General features: G+C 34.2%; 1 protein-coding gene and 2 long non-coding RNA genes across 4 annotated transcripts; 1 reads left to right on the top strand and 2 right to left on the bottom strand.

The window, feature by feature from the left end:
- Window positions 1–37: 37 nt before the first annotated feature.
- Window positions 38–25,457, bottom strand: LOC140056769 (trafficking protein particle complex subunit 8-like). 2 transcript variants are annotated; one of them, XM_072102245.1, is made up of 28 exons: window positions 25,168–25,457; window positions 24,460–24,654; window positions 23,354–23,443; window positions 21,386–21,560; window positions 20,182–20,362; window positions 19,913–20,039; window positions 19,299–19,603; window positions 18,722–18,834; window positions 18,084–18,234; window positions 15,853–15,953; window positions 15,351–15,456; window positions 14,832–14,963; window positions 14,476–14,547; window positions 13,872–14,024; window positions 13,149–13,278; window positions 12,568–12,759; window positions 11,778–11,950; window positions 11,360–11,434; window positions 10,880–11,185; window positions 10,324–10,718; window positions 9,668–9,812; window positions 9,329–9,425; window positions 8,859–8,980; window positions 4,394–4,573; window positions 4,041–4,145; window positions 3,708–3,853; window positions 3,138–3,236; window positions 38–2,784 (listed from the first exon to the last, which is right to left on the bottom strand). In XM_072102245.1, exons 1-28 carry the CDS (start codon window positions 25,322–25,324, stop codon window positions 2,511–2,513), a joined length of 4,497 nt encoding a protein of 1,498 aa, XP_071958346.1. In that variant the 5' UTR covers window positions 25,325–25,457; the 3' UTR covers window positions 38–2,510. The 2 variants fall into 2 exon arrangements, with proteins under 2 accessions (XP_071958346.1, XP_071958347.1); XM_072102246.1 differs by having other exon boundaries at window positions 11,790–11,950.
- On the top strand, window positions 5,659–6,597 carry LOC140056773 (uncharacterized). Its single transcript, XR_011846819.1, has 3 exons — window positions 5,659–5,792; window positions 6,141–6,269; window positions 6,460–6,597. It is a non-coding gene; the product is annotated as an uncharacterized lncRNA (long non-coding RNA).
- Window positions 6,266–7,829, bottom strand: LOC140056774 (uncharacterized). Its single transcript, XR_011846820.1, has 2 exons — window positions 7,459–7,829; window positions 6,266–7,001 (listed from the first exon to the last, which is right to left on the bottom strand). It is a non-coding gene; the product is annotated as an uncharacterized lncRNA (long non-coding RNA).
- Window positions 25,458–25,526: the final 69 nt, after the last annotated feature.

Genomic DNA, 25,526 nt, shown 5'->3' with positions numbered 1-25,526 from the left:
TATTCCAGTTTGGAGAACTCCCCCCCCCCCCCCCACCCTGTTCAATCATGCTTGATAAAATGTAAAATGTAGAGTTTTACCAGGAAGTGGCAATTGCTCCCTCCTTTTACTAAAAAATAATAAACCCATGATTTAAAAATTAGATCTACAAAAAACTGTACTGTATTGAGAAAAAAAAATTGTTATTTTTATACAGTTTAAAAAAAAAATTTTTAATCATTGCTATACAGTAGAACTCCTATTCCAGGGAATTTAACAGAATGGTTAAATCATCGGTATTCTGGGGAGGACCCAGTTAAAAGGGACACTTTGTTGGGTCTCAAAGGTGTGTACCCTTGATAGGGGTTTACTGTATACCAATAAAATATTGAACTAATCAAAGCCGTACTCCTCCAGATGATGATAAACGTAGAAACAAAAATCATATATATTTTGAAAGCCATTGTGTACAGTGATTAAAAGCAATTGAACAACTGCAATCAATTATAATTATAATATACTAGGGGTATATTTTATAACAAGATACATATTAGATTATGAATTTAATATAAACAGATTTCAAACATAAAGACACATATACTGTACAGGTAGCTATTAAAAATCCAGTATTAAAGAGACGGTAACAAAACTAATATTTAAAAAAAAAAAACCTTAGTAAGTTGGGATAGAATGTTTCAAATTATTAACCATGTTTTTGCACCTTTAATTTATAATTCACCTTTAATTGCACATTGTTATCAGTCTGTTATTATAGCCCTATTTCACCTATTAAAGATGTATTGTCCCCTGAAAAATAATTTTTACATTTTTTGTTGTTAAATATGCAATTTTATTTTCACATAATAGTTATCCACTTTGACCAAAAATTAGATCGAAACAAAATTTATTTACCTGAAAAACTGTAATTTAAAGCAAAAAAATTGTCAAATTGGCTGCAAGCCAATGGATTTTTGGTTGAATTTAACCATTTATCATGTTATTTTTTCTACAGAAGTGATTAACTTGATTAAAACTACAAAATGACCTATTCAAAGTCTGATTTAATTAATTTTCATTTTCAAGTTTTTGGGGGACAATACATCTTTAAAATTAGTTGATGGAGATACAAAATAAAAAATGAAGAGTTATTGAAAATAGAAATCCAAAAGGCAAATAATATTTGTATTAGTAGCCTATGCAAAACTATAATAATGTATAATAAATTTCAACATCATTCTCTTATGGCCAATATTAAAAATCAACTTTTTTCACACGACCAATGCAAGCCACAATCAATACAAAAGAAGCAGAAAAGCCCCTAGGAAAGCAAGGATATATGTAAATATAATATATAAAGGTTGAATGAAATTACATATCAAATCAATACATATCAATATATTATACCAATTTAAAAATCATCTAAAAATTGTATATGAAAACATAATTCTATAACTCTATTTTTCATATTATATATCATTGTGCAGTTATAATAAAATTAAAGGGGAACTACAGCAGGACACCTCTGTTCAGGGGACACCCCTATTATGGGGACACTTTCCTGTGAAATGAACAAGAGGCAATATCTTTTAACACTACAGCCAACCCCTATTCAAGGGACACTCCTATTGAGAGGACATTTTGATGTGAAATGAACAAGAGGCAATATCTTTTAACACTACAGCCAACCCCTATTCAAGGGACACTCCTATTGAGAGGACATTTTGATGTGAAATGAACAAGAGGCAATATCTGATATCCCTAATGAGGGGGAACCTTTTTGGGTCCCAAAGTGTCCCCTTAATAGATGTTATAATGTATTCCATAACATTGACTAGTACTTTCCACTTCGTTGTTAATTTCTACTTTAAAAGGTGAGTAACGTTGCATATAATTCCAAAATGAGAGAATTACTCTAAATGGCTTGATCTACCGTATAGCCCCTCCTTTGGGACACTCCTAAAGGTGACACTTTCTCATGAAATAAATGAGGAGCACTATATGTTTTAGCACTAACCCCTATCAAAGGGACACCCCTATATATAAAGTAGACACTTTGTTTGGGTCCAAAAGTGTCCCCTCAAACAGGGGTTCTATTGTGCTATGTGTGGGCCACAACACAAGCACAGAACAGGATCCTATTGTTAGGTAAAATCATGGTTTTCCTTATATGAAAATATCTACAGTTATATTTATTTATAAACCATCAAGATTTCAGTAGTTTACCAGATAAAAATATGACAAAAAAACCAAACAAATAGAATGCTAAATTTAAAGAAAAGTGTATTTACATCAAATTGGATGTCTGAACAAAAAAAAAGATATTTCGGATATATATATTTATTTTTTGTCAATTACAACAAAAATGATCTAACATTTAATATATATTACATAATAAGAATGTTTATTATATGAATGGTAACTATTATTTCCATGGATACAACTACTAATATATCTACATTTTATACTTTACTTAATCACATTTTCGCTCTCATATTTAAAATAAAATTATTTTCACCTTTGTATATATTCATTCAATTGTTTGTGGTTTGGCTAACAGTGATAACACTAGGCAGTAATTTCTTCTGTTCAACAGGTTCTCCTTCTAGGCCAAGAGACTTCCGTGTGACATTTACATTGATATTACTTAAGTTAAACACGCCAGCCTTGGAAAAGCAGGCTAGGAGATGTATTTGGTGGCTACTGTTACCAGATAGCTCCAACTGCTGAGATACTTGTCTCACCCATACAAAATCTGACGAGTTTGGGGGCTTGGGGGTGACGTAGTAGCCACTGGAAGTATCCATTCTAAAAAAATGAGTAACATTTGTATTAACTATTATAACACACCAAAGTGCAATTATTTCTCCCATTTCAATTATAGGGCACTATTGCATGGTAGCGGTCTATACAGTAACTGCTCCACATGGTGGCATCAATCCTAGAGCCACCTTTTTAATGGCCTAATCTTTGACATTCAATTAAAAAGGGTGGCAGATTAATTTTAAAAAGTTTATTTAGAATATAGAAAATATTTTAAGTTGTTGAAAGTCAACTTCCTACTCATCAGGATATTATCTCATTAACTCATGGCAAATTCATTATTTGTACACTAAATCTTATTTAACATAAGGAAAGCAGCAAAACTGATGAATACTTACGAAGGAGTGTTGTCCGGAGCTGTGTCCGTATCAACTTGTATTGCCAGTGTCTTGTCAGTACAGTTGCATAGATGCAGTGTAGCTGGAACTGTACATAGTCTAAAGATAAATGAAAGAAATTTAATCTTAGTTCACTCTGGGAGCCCAACATCTAAATTGAGTTTAGTTTAAGAATCTTTGACACACCTAATTTGGTGTTGGGTATGACTTGTACCAAACCATAAAGGTCAGTTTACACAGACGAGCGGTAACAGTAAGCGGTAAAGGTAAGTGGAAAACGCAAAAATAGAATCTATGTTTACACATAACGCAATTTTAATGATCCTTCTATGTTTTGATATCCTTTAATATATTCAATTGACGTTATTATTCAGGTTCTTAAAGTATTTTGTAATGCATGAGCACACGCAGATCAAGTTGTTTACAAAGTGGACGGAACATATTGGGAGTTAACGTTTAAGTGAGAAAAGTCCCTATTATGTCCCTATCAGAACCAATTGAATACAAAATCAAATGCAAACAAGTTTTATATTTTTCTACTAACATAAACACCAATAATTCTTTACTAACCGTTTTTTGGTGAAATCATGATCTTTATGGTCTGGATGTTGTAGGCTACATTTAATGAGCTGAATCATGACTGTTGAACTTGGTTCGTCACTTTTATTTACATCAATATCTTTCAAAAACCGCACAGCTTTTTGTTCAACCATTCTCTGAATGAAGTAACAAACAAAAAATGAAGTACTTGGCCAAATATTGCCACAGAGGACGGCCCATGTTAAAAGAATAAAATAATTTTTTTTTTCAAAACAGTATTAAGATGACACTCTAGTTTGATAGTAAGTCAGAGCTTTACAAATTAAATTTTAAATATAAATACGAATTTTAAAGAATATGCACCTGTGCGGTTGGAATTGTTGATATTTGCTGATCGAGCATCGTCATAGTAACATGATGTTGCCCAACATACTTATGACTCACACCAGTTTCGTCAACAACAAACGCCTGTGAATGAAATACAGTCAAATAAACAATGTTGGTTTAAATACATTTCTAAAGCTGTCTACACTATCAAACTAGTTTGACAAAAAGTGTGATGAGCCCATATAATGGTAGTGATATGACATCATCATGTCCATATATGGGCACATCACTTTTTTTGTCACATAAAGTTTGATAGTGTAGACTTAAATTAAATTAGAGTTTAGTTGGACAAAATTCATTCTATCAATTAAAACAAAGCACCAACATACCTTCCATAGCACCAATAAGGTCAAATCTACCTCTAGAGCACCCTCTAGTGACTGCTTTACGGACATACTTTTTGTATTATTTGACGTCCGAGAAAATTCTTGGGGAGGGGGTTCAATTTCTTTTAATTTAAATTTCGAACGGAAGAAAAAGTCTGAGCATGGACTCTCATAACTAACAATCTGAAATCACAACAGAAAATATAATTTACAAACAACAACAAACTATTTATTTGTACAGCTCATGAATATGTATATTTCAAGCCTAATACTAATTAATATTTATGAGTAAAATCCATGTTGTACATTTAGCAGCTAAGCAAAACCAATCTGATTGAATAGACAAGTTATCAATTGGTATTACCACCTGATTCCCAGTGCTGTATCTCAATATACTATCAATCAAAAAATGATTTTTCAGTTTTTTCTTGAATGAGCAGTTAATATGTAATGGTTTTTATGTTTCCTTTCTCTAACATGAATTAAAGTAACTAGATGGTACGCTCGCTTCGCTCGCGTACCATCTAGGTCGTGCCCACAGATGGTTCTCGAATATATAGTAATTTCAGCGTAACAAAACTGGCGATTTCAAATGTACGTACCGCAGGACTATAATACTGTACATTGTCGTTTACAGAAACGAATAAATAGACACGATGATTTATGTAGTCAACTAAAATTAGCACCCTGGGAATTACTTCCGAAAGAGAAACTTATCACAAAATGAGTCCAAATTTTTGATTTGGACTCATTTAAAGAAACCTAATTTGTGTTTTGTATGTAACATTAGGGTTGAGGGATGGGAAAGCGGATAGGTACAAAGAGGAACAATTTAAATATATTCTTTATCCACTCAGTAACGAAATATTTTGTTCATGTTTTATAAGCCTATACTTAATATACCTCTAAATACAGTAAAACATTTGCGATTTAATACTTTGTTAAAACTGTCACTGTCATAATCGATTGAAATATTAAAGTACATGTCACGATACACCACTACGACGTTTATATTTTTGGTAATTATTAAAGATGTATTGTCCCCCAAAAAATGAAAAATAAAGATGAAAAAAATCAAATTTTGAATAGACCGTTTTGTAGTTAACATAAAGTTATTCACTTCCACCGAAAAAAAATCCGAAAAAAATATTGATTTCGCTTATAAAAAAATCAAAATAAGTTTACCATTTTTTCGAACTCATCGGCTCAGAAATTAGGCCGGTAGAGCTAACTCATACATATGCATGATATGTTAATGAGCATCCACACAGCAGAGATCTGATCTAACAATGGACGATGCACGTTGTATGTACAACAACACCACCAGAGATCGACGCGATTCGACTGTGGGTTTCCCTGGCCTGATCGTATAAATATGTAAAGCTGAGCTGTTAATTTGTCGGTAAGTAGGCCTAGACGGTTATTTTAAAAATAATAATATATATAACGCAATAATAACAGGAAGGTAAATTAATTAACTTAACCTGGGATTTTTTCAGTTCAGGGCTAGGCCTAGAATAATTAATACATGCTGCTGCATATTACTAGTAGGCTAGTAGCAAGCAGACTGTGACAATCGGGTCCCTGCAGAAGATGCCCAGCTAGGCCCTATCTATACATAACATTGTACTCTTCATAGACTGGCCTAGGCTATATGCCATCAATCTTAGCTACATTCCGAAAATACAGCCAGCCAGTTGAAGCTTGTTTAACTAATTTTTATGATAAAAATAAAACAAACATTTTTCAGGGAAAATGGTTGCAATACAATACAAGCCTGAAATTGAGAACCTTCCAGCAGCACTGTACAAACAAGTAGACAGAGGGGAAAAGTCAGCTTAGCCATTTTACAACACAAACAAATGTTCTCTGTACTGTAGTAAGTCAAATATTTATTTTCTCTTTTTATAAGTTATAACATTATAAGTAATGTGTTTTAATTACCATAGAAAGGTAGTATACTTATTTGACTATGTCAAAGTAAGCAATTTCACTAGCCCAATTTTGCACTAAATATGCATGATCTATTTTTTCCAGATTTTCATACTTTGCTTTTACTTTTTTTAAAGACGTTGAGCTGATGAAGACTGGAACAGAGGTCACCCAAAGACAACAATGATAGACTCGGTATTGGAATATGATTGGATATTGCAGGAAAAATATTTCTGACTCTCCTGCTGCATTCGGCCAATATGTTCTTGTCCAGCTTGTAAAATATTGTATCATTTTTTTTGTATTATATGTACAGTATATTATTTTGTAAACATAACATTCAATAAATTAAAAAAAAACTACTACAACAGTACACAGGATAAATTCTTCAAATTTACTTACACTTCATAATATTACAGTGCAAAAGGAGTTAATAAAATATATATATACAGTATATCTGATTGAATTCCTGTATTGTTTTTTGTGTCAATTTGTCTACTAATTATCAATGTGTTGATTGTGGCAGTAATTACGACAGCTATAGTCTTCTAAGATCGCTCACATCCATTACAAAGTGTCATTTTAATAGTAAGAAACGTTTCAATAAATTGTGAATGTTGCCACTGTACGATACATTTTATGTTTCTCACTACTTGCTCTTATTGTTCAATCAATCAACCTAAAAAAAAAAAGAAATTTGTGTCAAAATATCTGCATAAAATGTTTATTTGCGGAATGTTAATTTGAACCTATTGCATTTGATACAGAAAATATTTTTAAAATATTGCATCAGTAAAACATCCAAAACAATATTTAGATTTTTTTTTTTTTTAATTTTCACTGCCAAATAGATAGTTGAAATCTTTAAAAATTAAACCAATTCATCATGATTAAAACAAAAATACATCCCTTCTGGTGGTGTTCTACTGTAGCCCTAGCTAGCAGTGTACTGCCTAGGCCTACTACACTCTCTACTTCTAGAGACAGAAGTAGGCAGCAGTTAGGCTACTCGAGACTGTCAGTGCTAGTAGTAGTAGTAGTTACTAGTAGGCCTAGTAGTAGACTAGTAGTACAGTAGCAGCAAATTCGGGCCTAGGCCTAGCTAGGCCTCTCCTGTTAGCGAAACAAAAACTCACCTAAATGAATAAGATTCAACATCAAAGTTGCCAACTGTAATTCTAACTTAGCATTCTGCTAGCTATAGTTTTCGTGTTTTCTTCAAGATTCGTCTCGCATCACTACTCGATCTCTCACGCATGCATTGCATGCTATCGTTGTTGGCTGTTGATTTGGAAAGCATCATCATCCACACGATGTATCCATACAATATGAATATTTATGAGCTAACTCAGGTCAAGGGTGAAATTAAACCGGAACACATTTGTCTTCCAGACAAATAGCTTCCGGTTGGTTAATTTTTGCATTAAATTGCGATTTTCTCGTGTAAAAAATTATTTTTTTCAATCCAAATTGAGGTCAAAGTGAATAACTTTTATGTGCAATTAAAATGGCCTATTCAACAAAAATATTGAAAAAAAATTTTTTTTCAGGGGGACAATACATCTTTAATTAATACAAACGTTGAGAAAGAACTGTCAGTATAAAGTTTATTTGTATAATAATGTGTATTTACAGTATTGTCAAAGTATTGCAAAGAAGTTTATTCTCAAAGGGCCCATCTATTTACCTACCGTATGTGTTAAACCAAGGGCTCATAAATTTACCTACTTGTGTTAAACCAAACTCTGGCAGACTGAGAGATTGGTATGTTCCATTCATCGCAAATCAATACATTTGTATAATCATATATTAAATCTATCAACATAGTATTTTTTAAAGAAAATCGGCCTGTCTTCAACATTATGATGCTGTACTCTAGCTGTTCAACCGGTTTTCAGCTATTAAAAACAATTATCGTAGGAGGGGATAGGAAAATGCGAAGCCTCCTCGCATTTTTGTGGCGGGTATTTTTCAAGATGGACATCCATTAGACAGTGTATACCACGATCATAAAACACCCCTATTTGGGGCAAATCGTTGAACCTAAATTCGTTTTAATCGTCAATAACTAATTATCTAACTCAATTTAATTAGTAAACAGGGTTACATCAGGTGGTTAAAATCAGTACCGAAAGTACGAACCAACTTTATATACCATCGAGTAAAAATTCTAGAAGTAAGGCGCGATTTACCGAATTTTGCCCTTACGTAAATTTATATATAGATGCCAGCCGATTTTTGGTATTGCATCATAGAAATATTTGGTAATACAGCATCTCATTTATATCACAAATGGTGCCTGTATCAACTCATGTAAGGTTAGGTGAAGGGTTAGCTTACTACTATTTACATGTGAAACACACAGTTATAGACAGGAAACATAAAAACTATTACAATAAAAACTGCTCATTCAAGAAAGAACTGAAAAAACAGTATAAAGACAGTCTACTGTCTGCTTGTAACAAACCCCTTCTTAGGGGTTGGCCGTCAATGAGTGAGGGAGCCTACCCTGTGGCTTCTTATTGCAAGTGCTTACTTTTTCTTTGCCTAGTACTCCATCAGTGAACACCACCTGATTGCTATCTGATGTACAGATTTGCTTACAATGCTGGGCTTTGAGGCAACAGATCACAGACTCACCACCACTGATTTTAAATTCTAAGAATAACATAAAATGATTTAATTAGTAAGTGAAGCTTATTGATTATTATATTCACCATCCTTTAAAAAATATTGGGCAAAATCTAGTGGTGGGTCAACATTGCATATCAACTGCATAGATTCTCTATCGTTTGTTTATACTCAGCAAGTTGGTCTATATACCAGGGGAGAATTAAAGATTTTTCAAAGGGGGGGGGGGGGGGAACGCTAACATATAATAGTAATAGTCTGTCAAAATAGATATCAAAAATTATTAATTTCTTTTTAGCTGTCAAAAAGTACGATCAAGTGCTCCAAGCACTACCCCTAGATCCACCCCTGAAAACCATTTAATATTTCAATTACCTTGTTTATCTTTGGTAGCTATATGCTCCAGTGCCCATGTTTTACTCACACAAGTAACTTGTTCTAAACTAAATTCTGTGATATTTCTATCATGCACCTGAAATTGAAAAAAAAATACACACTAGAAATTACTAGTTTATTTTAAAACTTGGAAAACAGTGGACTCTATTTCCTTTCTTAAGTTTTTTTTAAAAAGTCTGGAGACACCTGTATTACCATTGAGACACCTGTATTACGCATGTATTACCAGCGAGAGTCACCTACAAATGCTACTGTATAACTGTATTTTTTCATAGACTGCTGAATTATAAATTCAGACTTAATTATTATTATTATTACCTGGTTCATGTTTTCACCTTGCAGACTGACTACAAGACTTTGATTGCCCTGGTTGTGTTCTGGTATATGCCCTCTAGTGGCTGTAGCCTTCAAACACAAAGAGTGCGTTGTGTTTATCACGGCTGAATGTCGCAATACCCGATGCCTAGGTGACAAACAAGACAATAGATGAATAATAATTTTACTTTGAAACAGAAAAAACGGTAGACTGTATGTTTCATACAAGTTTATAGATAGCAAATGGCAAAGCAAGTGTATTGGGAGGAATATAATGAAAGGCCAACTAGGATTTCAGGTGCTTGGGCCAAATTGCTTGTATCCTTTAGGCAAGATATTTTAAGCTCTGTCTACAGTATCAAACTAGTTTGACAAAATGTGATGTGCCCAAATATGGTAGTGATATGCCCACATATGGTAGTGATATTACATCAACATGTCCATATATGGCCACATCACATAAAGTTTGATAGTGTAGACAGAGGCTTTACCTTCATTACCTCATACCCCACCACAGTCAGTCAGATAAGATGCAAAGCTGTTGTGTTCATGTACATATAATGCACATGTGCAAACTTGCTAACCTCTTTGAAAAGAGTAGGAAATTATCTATTTGCTGAAGACGATTAATCTCACATTTTTACAGTAATTCTACTTACCTTAACTTAAAATTCTCTTCAGTTGATTCATAATAAAACAAAATATCCACATCATGTATTCCAGCTTTTTCCGGTCCGCGGATCCACATTGGAATTGAAGCCGAACATCCAGGCTTTAGGAGTCCATTGGGAAGAGGCACTTCCACAACACATGATAAATTTTGAACATTAACAACATGCTCATCAACATCCTCCCTATCTCCTAATGGAATAGTCCTGTATAATGGTCCTGATTGGATATCAGTGTTGTTGGGAGATCTGAATGCAAAACACTGGGGTTGTTTTGATGCTATGTAAAGTTTGTGTAAGGAGTAATCTCCTTTGTTTGATACTTCTAAAATTGTCTGTCCAATCTCTCCACATAATAAAGAATATGGAAAATCTGCAAAACATGCCTGAAAGTAAATGTGTCAAATGTCAATAATGAAATGAACACCAAAGTTCCAGCTGCTTATGCAGTCTGGAACACATCTTAAAAAATTGTATACACATGTGCAAAATTAGATCCCAATCCATTTTGTGTTACTTAATTTAACAGAAACATATTTGTGATCACCTCTAATAGTGGCATTGGGGGCGCTATTATCGGATCCAACCTTCGATCAGGACCGTAAGTCATAATCCTCTTCTCCATTAACGTGCCATTAAGTCGCGGACCTTGTACATCCACGTCTTGCCTGCCACGAACTGACACGGTGGACGATCCAGTTTTCTTGGAATGCTTCAGAGACGGACTATCTGTAATTTCCATGTTCGTTGAGGGCGGCACTGTGCTACTCGATTGCAAGGGAGCGCTGAGACTGTACACAATTCCCATAATGCTTAGTTCACCCGTGCTCTCGGGTGTTAAAGATAATTGCACCTACAGAAAAAAAAATTTATTTTTAAGCACCTATTTTTTTTACTATTAGTATTAGTTTCATCCCTACACAAGGGGTAATTAAATGAATTACCAGAATTTGGCAGGGTTGGAGGTGGTCAGGTTATACTTTAACAAATTAAAAACCGTTATTCTAAAACAAATTCAAATACTCACTGCTTTAATTTCATTTGCTTTTAGTTCAAATTCTGGAATTATTTGGGAACGAATCATTTCGTTTGCGATATTCATCTGTGGAAAATAATAATGTATTAACTATTGAGAATTTGTTTTATATTGTAGGACATGCACTCACATGAAATGCATAAAGACAAATTTGCACAGACCAGTGGTAACGGTAGACGGAAAACCATGTGCTTGTCCCGCATATAATCTGTATCTGTCCTGATCGGCTTTTCGCTCAACCACCCATCCACTCCACATTTTGTGTAAATGGTCATAAGAAATAACATTACCGTTTACTGCTTACCATTACTGCTTATCAGTGTAAACTGGACTGTTACCATCAAATATTTATAGGAACCTAGTACAATGGAAAAAAAAAAACAAGCATGTATTATGGAAAATGAATTACCTTTGGACTTACGCATATATTTTCGTTTGAAATCACTGTCGGTGGTTTCTCTGGAGTTTCGTTGTTAACCTTTTCATAGTCCAATGGCGTGAACCTCCAAAGAAGAGACAGATCACACAACATCAGAGGCACCTTCAACGGATTTGTCAGAACTAACTCAACAGTGATGGGTTCTAAAGAAAAACAAATGTTAATATTAAAATATGATAATAAATGCAGAAATTTAGAATGCATCAAAACATTAATAACAGATTATAACATAAAATAAATAAGTACTACTTATTGATAATGTACACATTCAGTGGTTTTAATAGTCTATTTATAGGACAAGGTAAAACACACAATGTTCACATGGATTCACCGTTGTTTTTTTGACATCAGAGAGAGTTTGAACAATTCTTTTTAATTCAACTTCTCACTAAGATGTACTTCCAAAGAGATAGACATAATAACAATAGTGAAGGATGGGATCAACAGGTGGTAAAATGGTTGAGTCCAATTGCAAAGTGGCTGTTTGACAGTGGCTGTATGTGTACTAGTATACTGGGGTAACCCCCTACGCGTCTTCAAAGATACTACTGTAGGTTCTTTAAAGTGCACATGAGCTAGTGTACACTGGACTTATGGTTTCATAGTCATCCGAGAAGGCTCATTCTACCACCAGAACCATGAAGCGATTGAGCTTTGCACCCTTGCTAATGTTATGACTACATAATTACGGTTCCACTGCCTTAACCGCTCGGCCCCTCACTCACGGTTCAACACACAATTATCAATTTACCAGTCTCACCTCTAATCACAGCAACTGGACGTTGGCTGTTATTTGTTCTAGAATGCAACAGCTTCTGTGACGGTCTTAATGTAGACAGTGCTGATTTGTTGGCAACTTTCACAACCATTTCCTCTAACTCAAACCATTTGTCGTTCTCAGCCGAGTCGTACAACTGATCAAAGGATACAGAAGTGGCTGCTATTTTGTTGTCTATAAAAAACAACATTAAAGATTAGTTGGTAAAAGAAATAAAGTAAAAGCTCAATTAAGGAGAAACCTTCGGGACACAAACAAGAATATGGGTGTCTTCTTAATATGAGGACGTATATTGAAAGATGTATTATTATTACCCCTTGTTTGTGTCATAGGAATGTGTCTCCTTTTAATAGGTGTCTTCTGAATAGTGGTGTAAATCATCTATTCAAATATGCCAGTGCAGTCACCATGCATTACTAACACTCTGTCTACACTATCAAACTGTATGTGACAAAAAAATGTGATGTGCCCATATATGGACATGATGATGTCATATCACTACCATATTTGGGCATATTATTACCACATTTAGGCACATCACACTTAATAGAAAACGTGTTTACCTGGTAATGTAGGTTGTTCAGCATTGGCCAGAAGCACTTTGGTAGCCACTTTGTTTATGATTGGTAGTGGTAGCTGAGGTAAATTTGGCTCTAAAGGTTTACCTTCCTGTGCTGCTATTGTCATTTGTTGCTAGATTAAAAAACATTCAAGCTAGGTTAATAAACTATAATACAATAATTTACAATAGTAATGAATTTAATAATGTTATACATGTTTTGAACATGTGTTAAGGTCCGTCAAACTATCAATCAATCAATAAAGTCAAACTATCAAAGTTTAACAAAAAAAGTGTGATCTGCCAAAATATGGTAGTGATATGCCCAAATATAAATAATGATATGATATCATTATGTCCATATAATGTAATGCGACATTTATATAGCGCTATTTCACACCATTAAGTCTGTCCACGACAGTGTGTGTGTGAACTAGTACACCGGGGTAACCCCCTACTCGTCTCGAAAGATGTACTAGGTTCTTTAAAGTGCACACGAGCACATCACATAAAGTTGGATAGTGTAGACAGAGCTAGGCATATTGTATATACATTTAGTATGTCACAGTGAGAATAGATGTATGCAGTTATGACTTTTTATTAGTAGTATGGTTTTAGTTATACTCTGGGGTTTTATTGGTCACCAATTACTGTGTACATTAAAAATCCACAATGTTTTACTCTACTAAAAATTGTGCTGTAACACACTCAATAATACATTTATTACCTGAAAAACGAAGAGGTATTCTCTCAGAAATGCAGCCTGTTGGACAGCTGGTTGTCGACTGTCGTATGTCAATAGATGTTTGAATGCCGCACTTGCATTCTCTAACTGTTTTAAATTGAACGACTGTCGACCAATGGTAAAGTTGATGTGATCCTATTATTGTAAAGAAAACATCAAAATAATGTACGATATATCTTCTGGTATAATCCCACCTCCCTAGAACACGAAATTGGGCCGACTTTGTATGGTGCAAATATACCCCGGAGAAACCCTAGTTCAGGAAAAAAATGATTGGTAAGCATTTCTTGTAAAAACTCATCTAAACTGGCTAGAGAGAGGCCCACATCCATACCAAAAGTCAATACTAGGATTATACCCAAGGATACAAGGTGATAAAAATATTGTAATAAGCATATTGTTAAAATGTAGACTTTTGCATTAAAAAAATAAAACTTTGGCCCAAAAGAAAGATTACAAAAGCGGTTTATGAACATGGATGATTGTATCATATTACTATATAAACTGGCTTCTTAGATTTAAAATGCATATATATGTATGTATATTTTTGTTTATAGGTACAATGTACATTTATAATATATTTTACCTCTGATAAGATCCATCCTTTTCCTTTATAAACTTGAAGCGCTTGACAATAACATCTTAAAGCATGTTTTCTCTATTTAAAAAAAAAGCAGTTTATTTACTGTAAATACATTTTTTGGATTATTTAAGATTGTCGTAAATGGCAGAACGTTATGCTCAGTCAGTTATAAAAGCTTTTAAAATGTTCTCAGGTCAAGGGTTGGAGGTCATGAGTTCGAGACCCACCTAAGAATTACTTAATATGTAAATAAATTTAAACTATGACAAAGTATGCCAAATGACTGACTTCGTAGCAAACAATTATTCATCCCATTGAATTATGGTTAAGAAATAAAATTACAAATGATGCTTGCGTACCTGTCCTGCCTTGCTATACCTATGACCTGCCAGTATCATGTGGAAAGCGTATTTACGAGCCATCGGCGTCTTCATGTTGATAAAGCAATGTGCACCCTGTTCTAAAAATAATGCACTTCGCAAATCTGAATCCTACAATATAAAGCAAGAATTTCAATTTAGGTATGCGTACGTAAACGTAGCTCTGTCTACACTATCAAACTTTATGTAATTTGCCCATATATGGACATGATGATTTCATACCACTACCATATTTGGTTTGATAGTGTAGACAGAGCTTAAGAATTTGAACACATATAAAATGATAACAATCAGCTTTCCTAAAACTAGATATTCTAAAGGCCAATTTACACAGACGAGTGGTAACGGTAATAAGCTAGTGAAGAACTACGGGGTTTTTTGCTTACCGTTACCTCTCGTCTGTGTAAATTGGCTTTTATGCTGACCAAAAACATCAGTAAATAATCACTACTACGATAATTATATTATAATAATTATAGTCATATTTTTTTGAATTACCTCTCCAGTCATTCTTATAAATTCCATAGCAGCTTCTCCATACATGCCCCTTGCCTTTAGTGTTTCTGTACTTAAGAGAATTGCCCGTGTCGCAAAGCTAGGTTTCCTAAAATTACAAAGGTAAAAAACATCGTTATTATCATAGTTAGGGTCTGTAGGTGAATGGGAGGTGTAATACAATAGCATGACAAAGATATAAAGAACTTGTGTAATAAGCATTGCCTGAAAATTTAGACGATTGAATATAAATATACAAATTTAAAAATCCCCCTGGACTGGATGCAACTGCTATAATAGAACTTCCATTCCATAATTGAGAACCCAGCATCATATGTCTTTCACATGTTTTGCCTATTATCATAGATAACCTAATCTTACATGATACAGGCACCACATGTGATACAAATGAGATGCTGTATTACCAAATATTCATACGATACTGGGCAAATATTATAGTATGTGGAGATACAGCCCTGAGAATCGAGTAAATATTTTCACTTACTTGCACGTATGGGCATACATTGATACAGCACTATCCATGTAATGCGATGGATATACCTTGTTAAAACTACCAACCATAAATGCAGATGTAGCTGCCATTTCCTAGGAAAAATAATTTTTAAATTGATAAACCTCTGTCTACCTACACCATCAAACTTTATGTGACAAGAAATGTGATGTCATATCTAGTTTGATAGTGTAAACCGAGCTTAACGTAAGGATTATTATCAGCCTTTCTTACACAATTATCTAGGCATGTTTGATTATAATCCCATCCCCTAATTTTTGGTAAATTTAGACACAACAGGCCCGTAGCCAGGGGGGGTTTTTATGGTTCGGGCGAACCCCCCCCCCCCCCTTTACAGCGAACCCCCCTTAACTGACTGCGAACCCCCATCCCCGACATGCCCAATACCTCACCCTCATCTCCGAAAATCGTCCAAATACGTGCCCCACAGTACAAAAAGTTGTTCGTAAATTAAAAAATTCGTAAACTTGTTCGGAATAACTCATACAGTACCTTCTTCCCTGTATGAGCGTACTTCGAGCGATATAGTCTGTAAATTTCTAAGAGTTGCAAATGAATTGCCGATTTTAACCTGAAAAATAAATGTTTGGTCCCTGCATTCACCATGATATTGACGCGTCTCACAGCGAGCTGGGGGACGAACGATTCGTACAAAGGACACCGCCAGACAACTGCGTACCAATTGTTTAGATCACTGGCAGTCAGGCAGCATGCATAAAGTATATAGCCTTCCGACATACATCAGTATTTATGTGTGGCTATGAAGTATAATGTATCATAGAGGATTATAGTGAATATTAATATTTTACACTATAATATCTATGGTATCATGTACTGTAGTTCACATTATGGCATCCAATTATTTTTTTCTAGACCACCAGCCGATACGTACTCAAATGTATCAATATCACCTATTTATATTGGCATATTTAATTTCCTCAACAAATTGCTGTAAATAAATATTATAGATAGAGCTATAATAAGAATTGCATTTTCCTTCACCCAGTGTGCTTTTTTCGGGGCTTCTCCTAGACGTACGTTCGCATTGAACTTGAACGCAAAACAAAATATCGAGTAAAATGATCTAACTATCGGCGGTTCCGCACAGAGCACGCGCATCTAACATACGGCAACAAATGTTATCGTTTAAATAGTCCACGAGTCCAAGTACGATCGTTTTGGTCATTGGTAGCATGCTGCATGAGAGTGTCTTTTCCGGCCATCTAAGGGTGTCATTTAACAAAATTTGCTTCGCCGATACGTACTCAAATGTATCAATATCACCTATTTACATTGGCATATTTAATTTCCTCAACAAATTGCTGTAAATAAATATTATAGATAGAGCTATAATAAGAATTGCATTTGCCTTCACCCAGTGTGCTTTTTTCGGGGCTTCTCGTAGACGTACGTTCGCATTGAACTTGAACGCAAAACAAAATATCGAGTAAATGATCTAACAATCGGCGGTTCCGCACAGAGCACGCGCATCTAACATACGGCAACAAATGTTATCGTTTAAATAGTCCACGAGTCCAAGTACGATCGTTTTGCTCATTGGTAGCATGCTGCATGAGAGTGTCTTTTCCGGCCATCTAAGGGTGTCATTTAACAAAATTTGCTTCGCCGATACGTACTCAAATGTATCAATATCACCTATTTACATTGGCATATTTAATTTCCTCAACAAATTGCTGTAAATAAATATTATAGATAGAGCTATAATAAGAATTGCATTTGCCTTCACCCAGTGTGCTTTTTTCGGGGCTTCTCGTAGACGTACGTTCGCATTGAACTTGAACGCAAAACAAAATATCGAGTAAATGATCAAACAATCGGCGGTTCCGCACAGAGCACGCGCATCTAACATACGGCAACAAATGTTATCGTTTAAATAGTCCACGAGTCCAAGTACGATCGTTTTGCTCATTGGTAGAATGCTGCATGAGAGTGTCTTTTCCGGCCATCTAGGGGTGTCATATAACAAAATTTGCTTCGCCTCAGGCCCACCCCAGGGGGGGGGGGGTAGGTATGGGGGTGGGGTGACCCAAATACTTAATGTGCGAACCCCCCCTTGACAGATCCTGGCTATGGCCCTGCACAACATATTCACAATGCAATCCAAGTATAATCCCAACCTCAAATATCATACCAAGGCATCATATGGTAATAAAAAAATATTTGTAAAAAATAACAAAACTCACTAGAGCTCCAGCACAATGCATGTACGCATGATCATTATTGAAGTCCCGTTTTGCTGTATGGAATGATGTATACGCTAGCTCGTACATTTGAACTAGAAACGCCAGATCTCCAAGACGACGCATTTGTAATTCTGGAGATTCACGTAAGTACCTAGAAAAAATGGTACAATGATTAAAATAAATGTAAACAAAGTAAATAAAGAAGATATTGTGTAGAAATAATGGAATTGCTTTAATTATGAGTATTGTATTGGGATAATGATTTTGAAACACATTTATAATTTTATTTTATTTATTCCATTCAGTGAAGCATAAAAAGGGAACACTGAGGAGAAGAGATCAATCAACAAGACAACTATTGCCAAAAGGACGAGTCTCTCCAACTCCAGACAAACAATACAAGCATGAAGTTTTTTTTTTATATTACTATATTTTTTGTAAATCCCAAGCAATTCAGTTTTTTTCTGTAATTAGTGGATATTTGAATAAATAAATAAAAATAAAATAAAGAATTACAAAAACTATGTACAATATTAAAATCAAATTTGTGATAATATATACTTTAGCAGCAATAATACTATTAAAGTTAACCCTCCCAATGCTATGGAGAGAGTTCCATGATTTTACTGTGTACATACTTTCCGCCCATGTCAACTTGTGTTTTGTTAGCCTTATCTGAATTTCTTTTGCCACCAAACCAATTCTTAGTTGCGCTAATAAAACTCCTCGAAATTCCTTTCCTGGAGGCCAACTGAAAAAAATCCCAAAAAATACTTATAACTAACCGTACTCTATAAAGAAAAGTGTATATTTTATTACTTGGCATTGTAAAATCGTTAACAAATCGTGGAATCATGCCAATGGGTGCTATAGAAAGATATGGTAAACTTGCACCATCCATAGTATACAGGAATTTATATAGGTCTGGTATATTAATAACACTAACACTTTGTGTACAGGTACCATTTGGTGGCAGCACTCAACACGAAGGGACCCTTAGGGGAGAAGAAAGTTGTGGTATGTGTCATCCACAACTGTGTGCAATTTAACCCAGTAGGCTGCAAGTTGCAGAAAATTCCCCCATTTACATTTATGCATGGTACTGAGAAGAAGATTTTGTTAGTATTTTGTTTGTACAAGCAAGACAATTTTCGAGCCAAAGTTTTTGACGGAATAAAATAATTGAGTTGATTTTGCAATAACTTGCAGACATACCTGCTCACTCAATGTGCGAATCATCTTCTCAATATACGGCAACAATCCGCGCACAACAAACTCATGGATGAATATTCGTAATCGATCGTGATCACTCAACGTAAGACAGGCGCCGTGAACACCAACAAGTTTATTTAAAACAATGTCCTTATTGTTTCCATCTGTCGCATCCATGTTGTCTTCGGTGATAATTGTTTGCGATTCGTTTGCTTCGTGGCCGACAGCTAACGGGTGCGAGACGACATCGTTTGGCTGGGAAAGTGGATGCGAAGGATTTGTGTCGGGCATTGGTCCATTTGGACTATCTGAAAATTTGATTTTTAATCATGATACTATACATACAGTATTATATAATCATAGTAAATTCAATTATTTTAGTAAGATTAGCTGTTAATTTTAATAAATTAAATGTCAATGATCATTAAATATATGAACATATTTGTATCATATTTGTATCTTGTATGTGGTTTGTTTTCCTCTAATGGAGGTATTTTTATCTGTTGGTTGTGAATTGGCAATAATGGCAAAAAAACAATAATATATAGATCATATAATTAAAGACATTATTGAGGATCCTGTAAAAGAAGAAAACAAGTTTCTTGTCACATGCTTACCATCATCTTCTGGAAATGGTTCCCCAGGCTGAGTGGGATCATTCATGTGTTCCGGATCAGCTTCTGTCACTTTGTCTGGAAAGCCGCCGCTATCAACGTTTGGAGATATATCCATCTCTACCTGATCCTATGAATTACAAGAACCAATCTAAAAGTTATTCTTTATTATAATTAAATCTTATTTAGTTGATTGGGGAGGGGGAGTAAATCTCTATGCAATCAATGAAAAAAAACATTAAATATTGTTATTCTCAACAAGGAATACTTACAGGACCAGTATCTACTGAATTATTAGTCATAAATTGGCTCCATGGATCCGGCATATTCGCTGTGTACTCATTCCCGATGGAAGCAACCTCAGCCGCTTGTAAGGATCTTGAGTTTATTCTTAGCAAATGGCAGGCGTGAGAGCCATACGTGGACTTCATGCTTTGATAGACAGCTTCAGCTCTGTTAGAAATATTTATAAAAAAGAATGTTTATCAAGATTAGATCCCAAGACCTTGTGTTGGTTAGTATAACAAATAATGAATGAGTTGGATGGCAAGAATATTTTATGAGTTGAAAAATTGACTGCTCTATATAACGAGGCACGAGCCAAGTTGAAAATAGAGCAGTCAATTTTTAAACTCATGAAATATTCTCTCCATTCAACGAATACAAAACATTCATTATTTGTTTTATAACACACCTACTTTAAAAAAAAAAGTATATTATTTTCCGTAAGCTAGGGCTAATTCCAAATGACACTTAATGTGTAATTTACAGTACTTTAAGTAGATAATCTGGTGTGTTTTTAAATACACACTGCATTACCATATATGACAGGAGGGGTAGGACGAAAGGATATGTATAATAATTCTATGTAATCAATATAAAATAGTCAATTAAACTAGACCCTTTCTTTGGCACACACCAATATTGGGTGTACCAACGAGTCCCCTTAATAGGGGTTATAACTGTAACTGAAATATATTGTACTGTAAGCTGAATTTTTATCTTGAACACAGTTCAATGAAATTTATAGCAGCAGACTATAAAAAAATCAAATACATAGCATAAAGGCCCATTCACACTAGGACGATAACGATCGACGATAAATAGACAAATGTGCATTTTTCATACATAAAACAAAAGAAATATAAAAACTTTTCATTCTAGAACTATAGAATAACCTTCTATGCTTTCTTTGATGAAAATGATATTTTCACATGTCCAATCAAATGACGTCATGATTAGTAAGAGCAATAATATCGTGACAATACAACTATTTTATTGTTTTTATTTATCATGACGTCATTTGATTGGAATTTTAAAAACATTTTTATCAAAGACAGCATAAATGATTATCCTATAGTTCTAGAACGAAAACCTTTCTAATTTATTTTGTTTTATGTAAAAAAAATGCATGTTTATATATTTATCGTCCATCGTTATCGTCCTAGTGTAAATGGGCCTTTAGGGTACTCTTACTTTTCCTCTTCTCCTTCTGTGTTATCATGTAACAAGATGTAGTACTTGAAGATGTTTGGACAAAGCCACTTAGGGTTGTTGATCCCACTACTATGCTGCAGCTGATGCTGTTGCTGGTTTAACTTAGAAAACTGATCAATAGGGTCTGCATGGTTGGAGGATACAACAAGCATACCTGACGGGGCAGTTAAGGGTAAATATACAAAGAAACAAGAAATGTTTATGTTTATGATTAGTACATCCTTGGTCACATAATTATTGGCACAGAATAAACACTTGATTTTCTGTACCATATCTTCACATATAACCAGTCTCATTAGGCAAATTCTGTGATACAGTGTTACGGATTCCCAGTGTTACATATGTACGTATAACCTGTGTTATTTTTAAGTTAGGCTTATGGCCTATGATGATTTGATTTGATTTGATTTATTTCGGCATCAGTACATAAAATATCACAGACATACAATTAAAATTGACAAATATAAAAATACCAATATAAAACAAGGATGCCAAGGATAACTCATAAAAGTCCTCTACGGACTTGTTTCCAATGAGGTCCTTTGAAAGAACATCAAAAAAGACAAACAAAGCAACATAATAAAAATGACAAAAAACAGCAAAAAGGACAATCGAAAAAAGAAGAAGCGCTAATTAATTAGTTTCTAGAGCTAGTGAACGTTCCTGTAGATACTTTTTAACTTTACTTTTAAAACAACAAACAGTTTGTGATTCCTTAATGTTAATTGGTAAATTATTCCATTCTTTAATAGCATTGTAAAAAAAGGTCACATGTGCCATTGGCTTGATAGTTGGGATTCTAAAATTAAAATTGCATCCCCTAGTATTGTAGTTATGACTGTCTGAAATTCTAATAAAACGATTGCATAAATAAGGTGGACAACAATGATTATATATTTTAAAAACATGACAGACTCTAAGAAATTCGACACGGTCTTGGACTTTTAACATACCAACGTTGTTTAGCTGAGATTGACCAACATGAGATCGGGGACCTAACTTTTTTATAAAACGAACCATTTTGTTTTGAGTCGTTTGTAATTTTGATTTTAAATTTTTATTTACCGTAGAAGACCATGAGCAAACCGAATAATCGAACATCGGTTGGATTAAAGCAAAACTAAGAATTTTGCGACAATGCGAATTAAGAAATGATGATTGTCGGTACAGAAATTTCAGTCTGCCGTTTGCTTTGTTTATAACAGAGCGGGCAATGACGTCACCTGATACATTTTGGTCAATCTCAATACCTAGATATTTGATAGATTTTGATCCATTTATAGTCGTTCCAAAGCAATCAATATAGAATTCGTTTACTTTGCTTAATCTACGTTTAGAACCAAACAGGATGCATTCGGTCTTACCCATATGAAGCGAAAGTTGATTGTCGATCAGCCAATTATTGCATGATACGAGATTGTTTTGGAGTTTAGATTGGATTGCGATTGGATCTTTATGGGAGTAAAAAATTGCACAATCGTCAGCGTACAAAACAACTTTACATTCACTTTCAAACAACTTTACATATGTGATACTGTATCACAGAATTTGCCATGATACTTTACTATTTATGTATACAGAAAAACAATGGGCTAGGATAAATTTATAATGAGGTCCTTAAATCTGAAGGATATGTACATAATATAGTACATGAAAGAATCTGTACAGATTTTACTCTTTTATTTAGGGGACACTCGTATTTAGGTGACACTCATATTCAGGGACACACTATTAAGGGGATATTTTCCCCGGGTTAAACGACCGAGTGGCAATATTTGTTTCAACACTACGGCCAACCTCTACTCAGGGGACACCTCTATTCAGGGACATTTTCTTGTTAATGACTAAGTGGCAGTATATGTTTCAACACTATGGCCAACCCTATTCAGGGACAACATATAAAGAGGACATGTATTAGTGAAGTATGTTTTGATTTCTGAAGGATACAAGCAATGAAGTGACGAATAAATTCATGTTCAGATGGAAGTGTAACTTGCAGGAAGTGCTCTCTGTATGCTTCAAACCATGGAGTTGAACCTGAAAGAAAAACAATTGAATTTGACCATTGAAACATTATCGTTTTGGAAAGTAAAACCAAAACTAAATCAAGTAAACATGTTATTAATTATTCAAGGAATGTCCTAAAGAAGGTAACTATGAAACAATGACACAGTATATTCACCTTATTTTTCTGTGCCAGGCCTAAAAATAATTATATTAATTAATTGCCAAGAGCTGCTCTTTAGAGGGATTAAATATAAATAGCATACAGCAAAATGCACTAAACAAATTGTTTTGTAATTAGACTTCATTGTTTAAAAGAAATAGTTTTTATTAATTCTACCCATTGTATAACTATATAACAGGACTGTGTCAAACCACAACTTACTCTAATACAACCCTTCACTCTTATATACAATTTTTTTTCACTCTTACATGACACCTTTCTTCACTCTTAAACAATCCTTTTTATAAAAATATGTTTTCACTCTTATACAACCTTTTTTCAATCTTACTTATAGATACAATTTGTTCCACTCTTAAATACAACCTCTTTTTCATTCTTATAAAACACTTTTTTTCACTCTTATACAAACCTTTTTTATACCTTTTTTCACTCTTAAACAATCCTTTTTTATACCTTTTTTCACTCTTATACAAACCTTTTTTATACCCTTTTTCACTCTTATACAATCCTTTTTTCACTCTTGTACAACCTTTTTTATCCTTTTTTCACTCTTATACAAACCTTTTTTATACCTTTTTTCACTCTTATACAAACCTTTTTTATCCTTTTTTTCACTCTTATACAAACCTTTTTTATACCTTTTTTCACTCTTATACAATCCTTTTTTCACTCTTATACAAACCTTTTTTATACCTTTTTTCACTCTTATACAATCCTTTTTTCACTCTTGTACAAACTTTTTTTTCACTCTTATAAAACCTTTTTTTCACTCTTGTACAACCTTTTTTTCAATCTTATACAGCCCCTTTTCACTATTTAGTATTATACAACCCTTTTTTCACTAAGAGTCTTTTTTAAAACTTACTACTAAGCTGTAGATTGTAATTTCCAGCTGTGATGATGCTTTTGGAGGCTTCAGCGTTTGGGTGTATACTTCCGACTACATCATTGAGCATTTTTCTGACAATAGCAGAAGATGGAGGCTGACTGTTCATATCATTTAGAATGATACGCATGTTGCGAATCGAGTTCACCTGCCCTTGTGGATCTCGAATATGAGCTGAAAATGGGAGGCAGTTATATTAAAATAATAATAACACATGATTCTAATCTAATTTTTACAGTATGTCACATTACTGTGAAGTTGTTTTGGAAAACAACAGAAACATATAATGTACTGTACTTCTACTACTCTACTAGCTAGTATACTACTTAAGAGTAAGACAGATTGTGCATTTGTAACGGAAACTAGGCCTAGGCCTATATTAGTACCGATTCTCCTTGCCTATGTGTTCATAGGGAAAATTGTAATTAATTTATTGTTTTTCATTATCCAGGTCTACTGTACTGGCACATATATTTATATGACACTGTGGTGTGCAAAATACTCTTTTTTTTCCTAATCTTTTTATTCTAGTAGGATAACTAGCCTAGCTAGCTAGCTAGGCCTACCAGGCCCTACACATCATGTCTAATAATAGTCAAAATGGATCATGATGCAAACACCTATTAATGATGGTAGACAAAATAATTAACAAAACATAATTTAAGGTACAGTACTCCATCCATTTACCTTCGGTCGTGAGCCTACAGAAGGGCCGTGCCATTTCCACAAATGTCAGGTTGTTCTTCTGTGCAATGACCTCAGCGTCGTGGCTACATAAAACAGCCACCATAGGCCCAAATGAATTCTGAATGAATTCCCGCGCACTCTGTGCGCATTGGGCCATTGTAAATATAAAGTTAAGACAATATTTTAGAAATAAAACAAATTAAAAGTGTATTTTCATTATTAAAAACTTCCGACTATACCGCACCAAACATCCAGAAACGTATTCTTTTTACAGTACCTCAGCCATCAACGTTCGGACCTGCCCACTCACACCATTTATTAGACTTTTGAACACAGTCGTTTTTCGGGAACTAGAAAAT

Source organism: Antedon mediterranea, chromosome 8 (genome assembly GCF_964355755.1).
Source record: "Antedon mediterranea chromosome 8, ecAntMedi1.1, whole genome shotgun sequence".
NCBI lineage: Eukaryota > Metazoa > Echinodermata > Crinoidea > Comatulida > Antedonidae > Antedon > Antedon mediterranea.
This window is presented reverse-complemented; position numbering and strand designations above follow the sequence as displayed.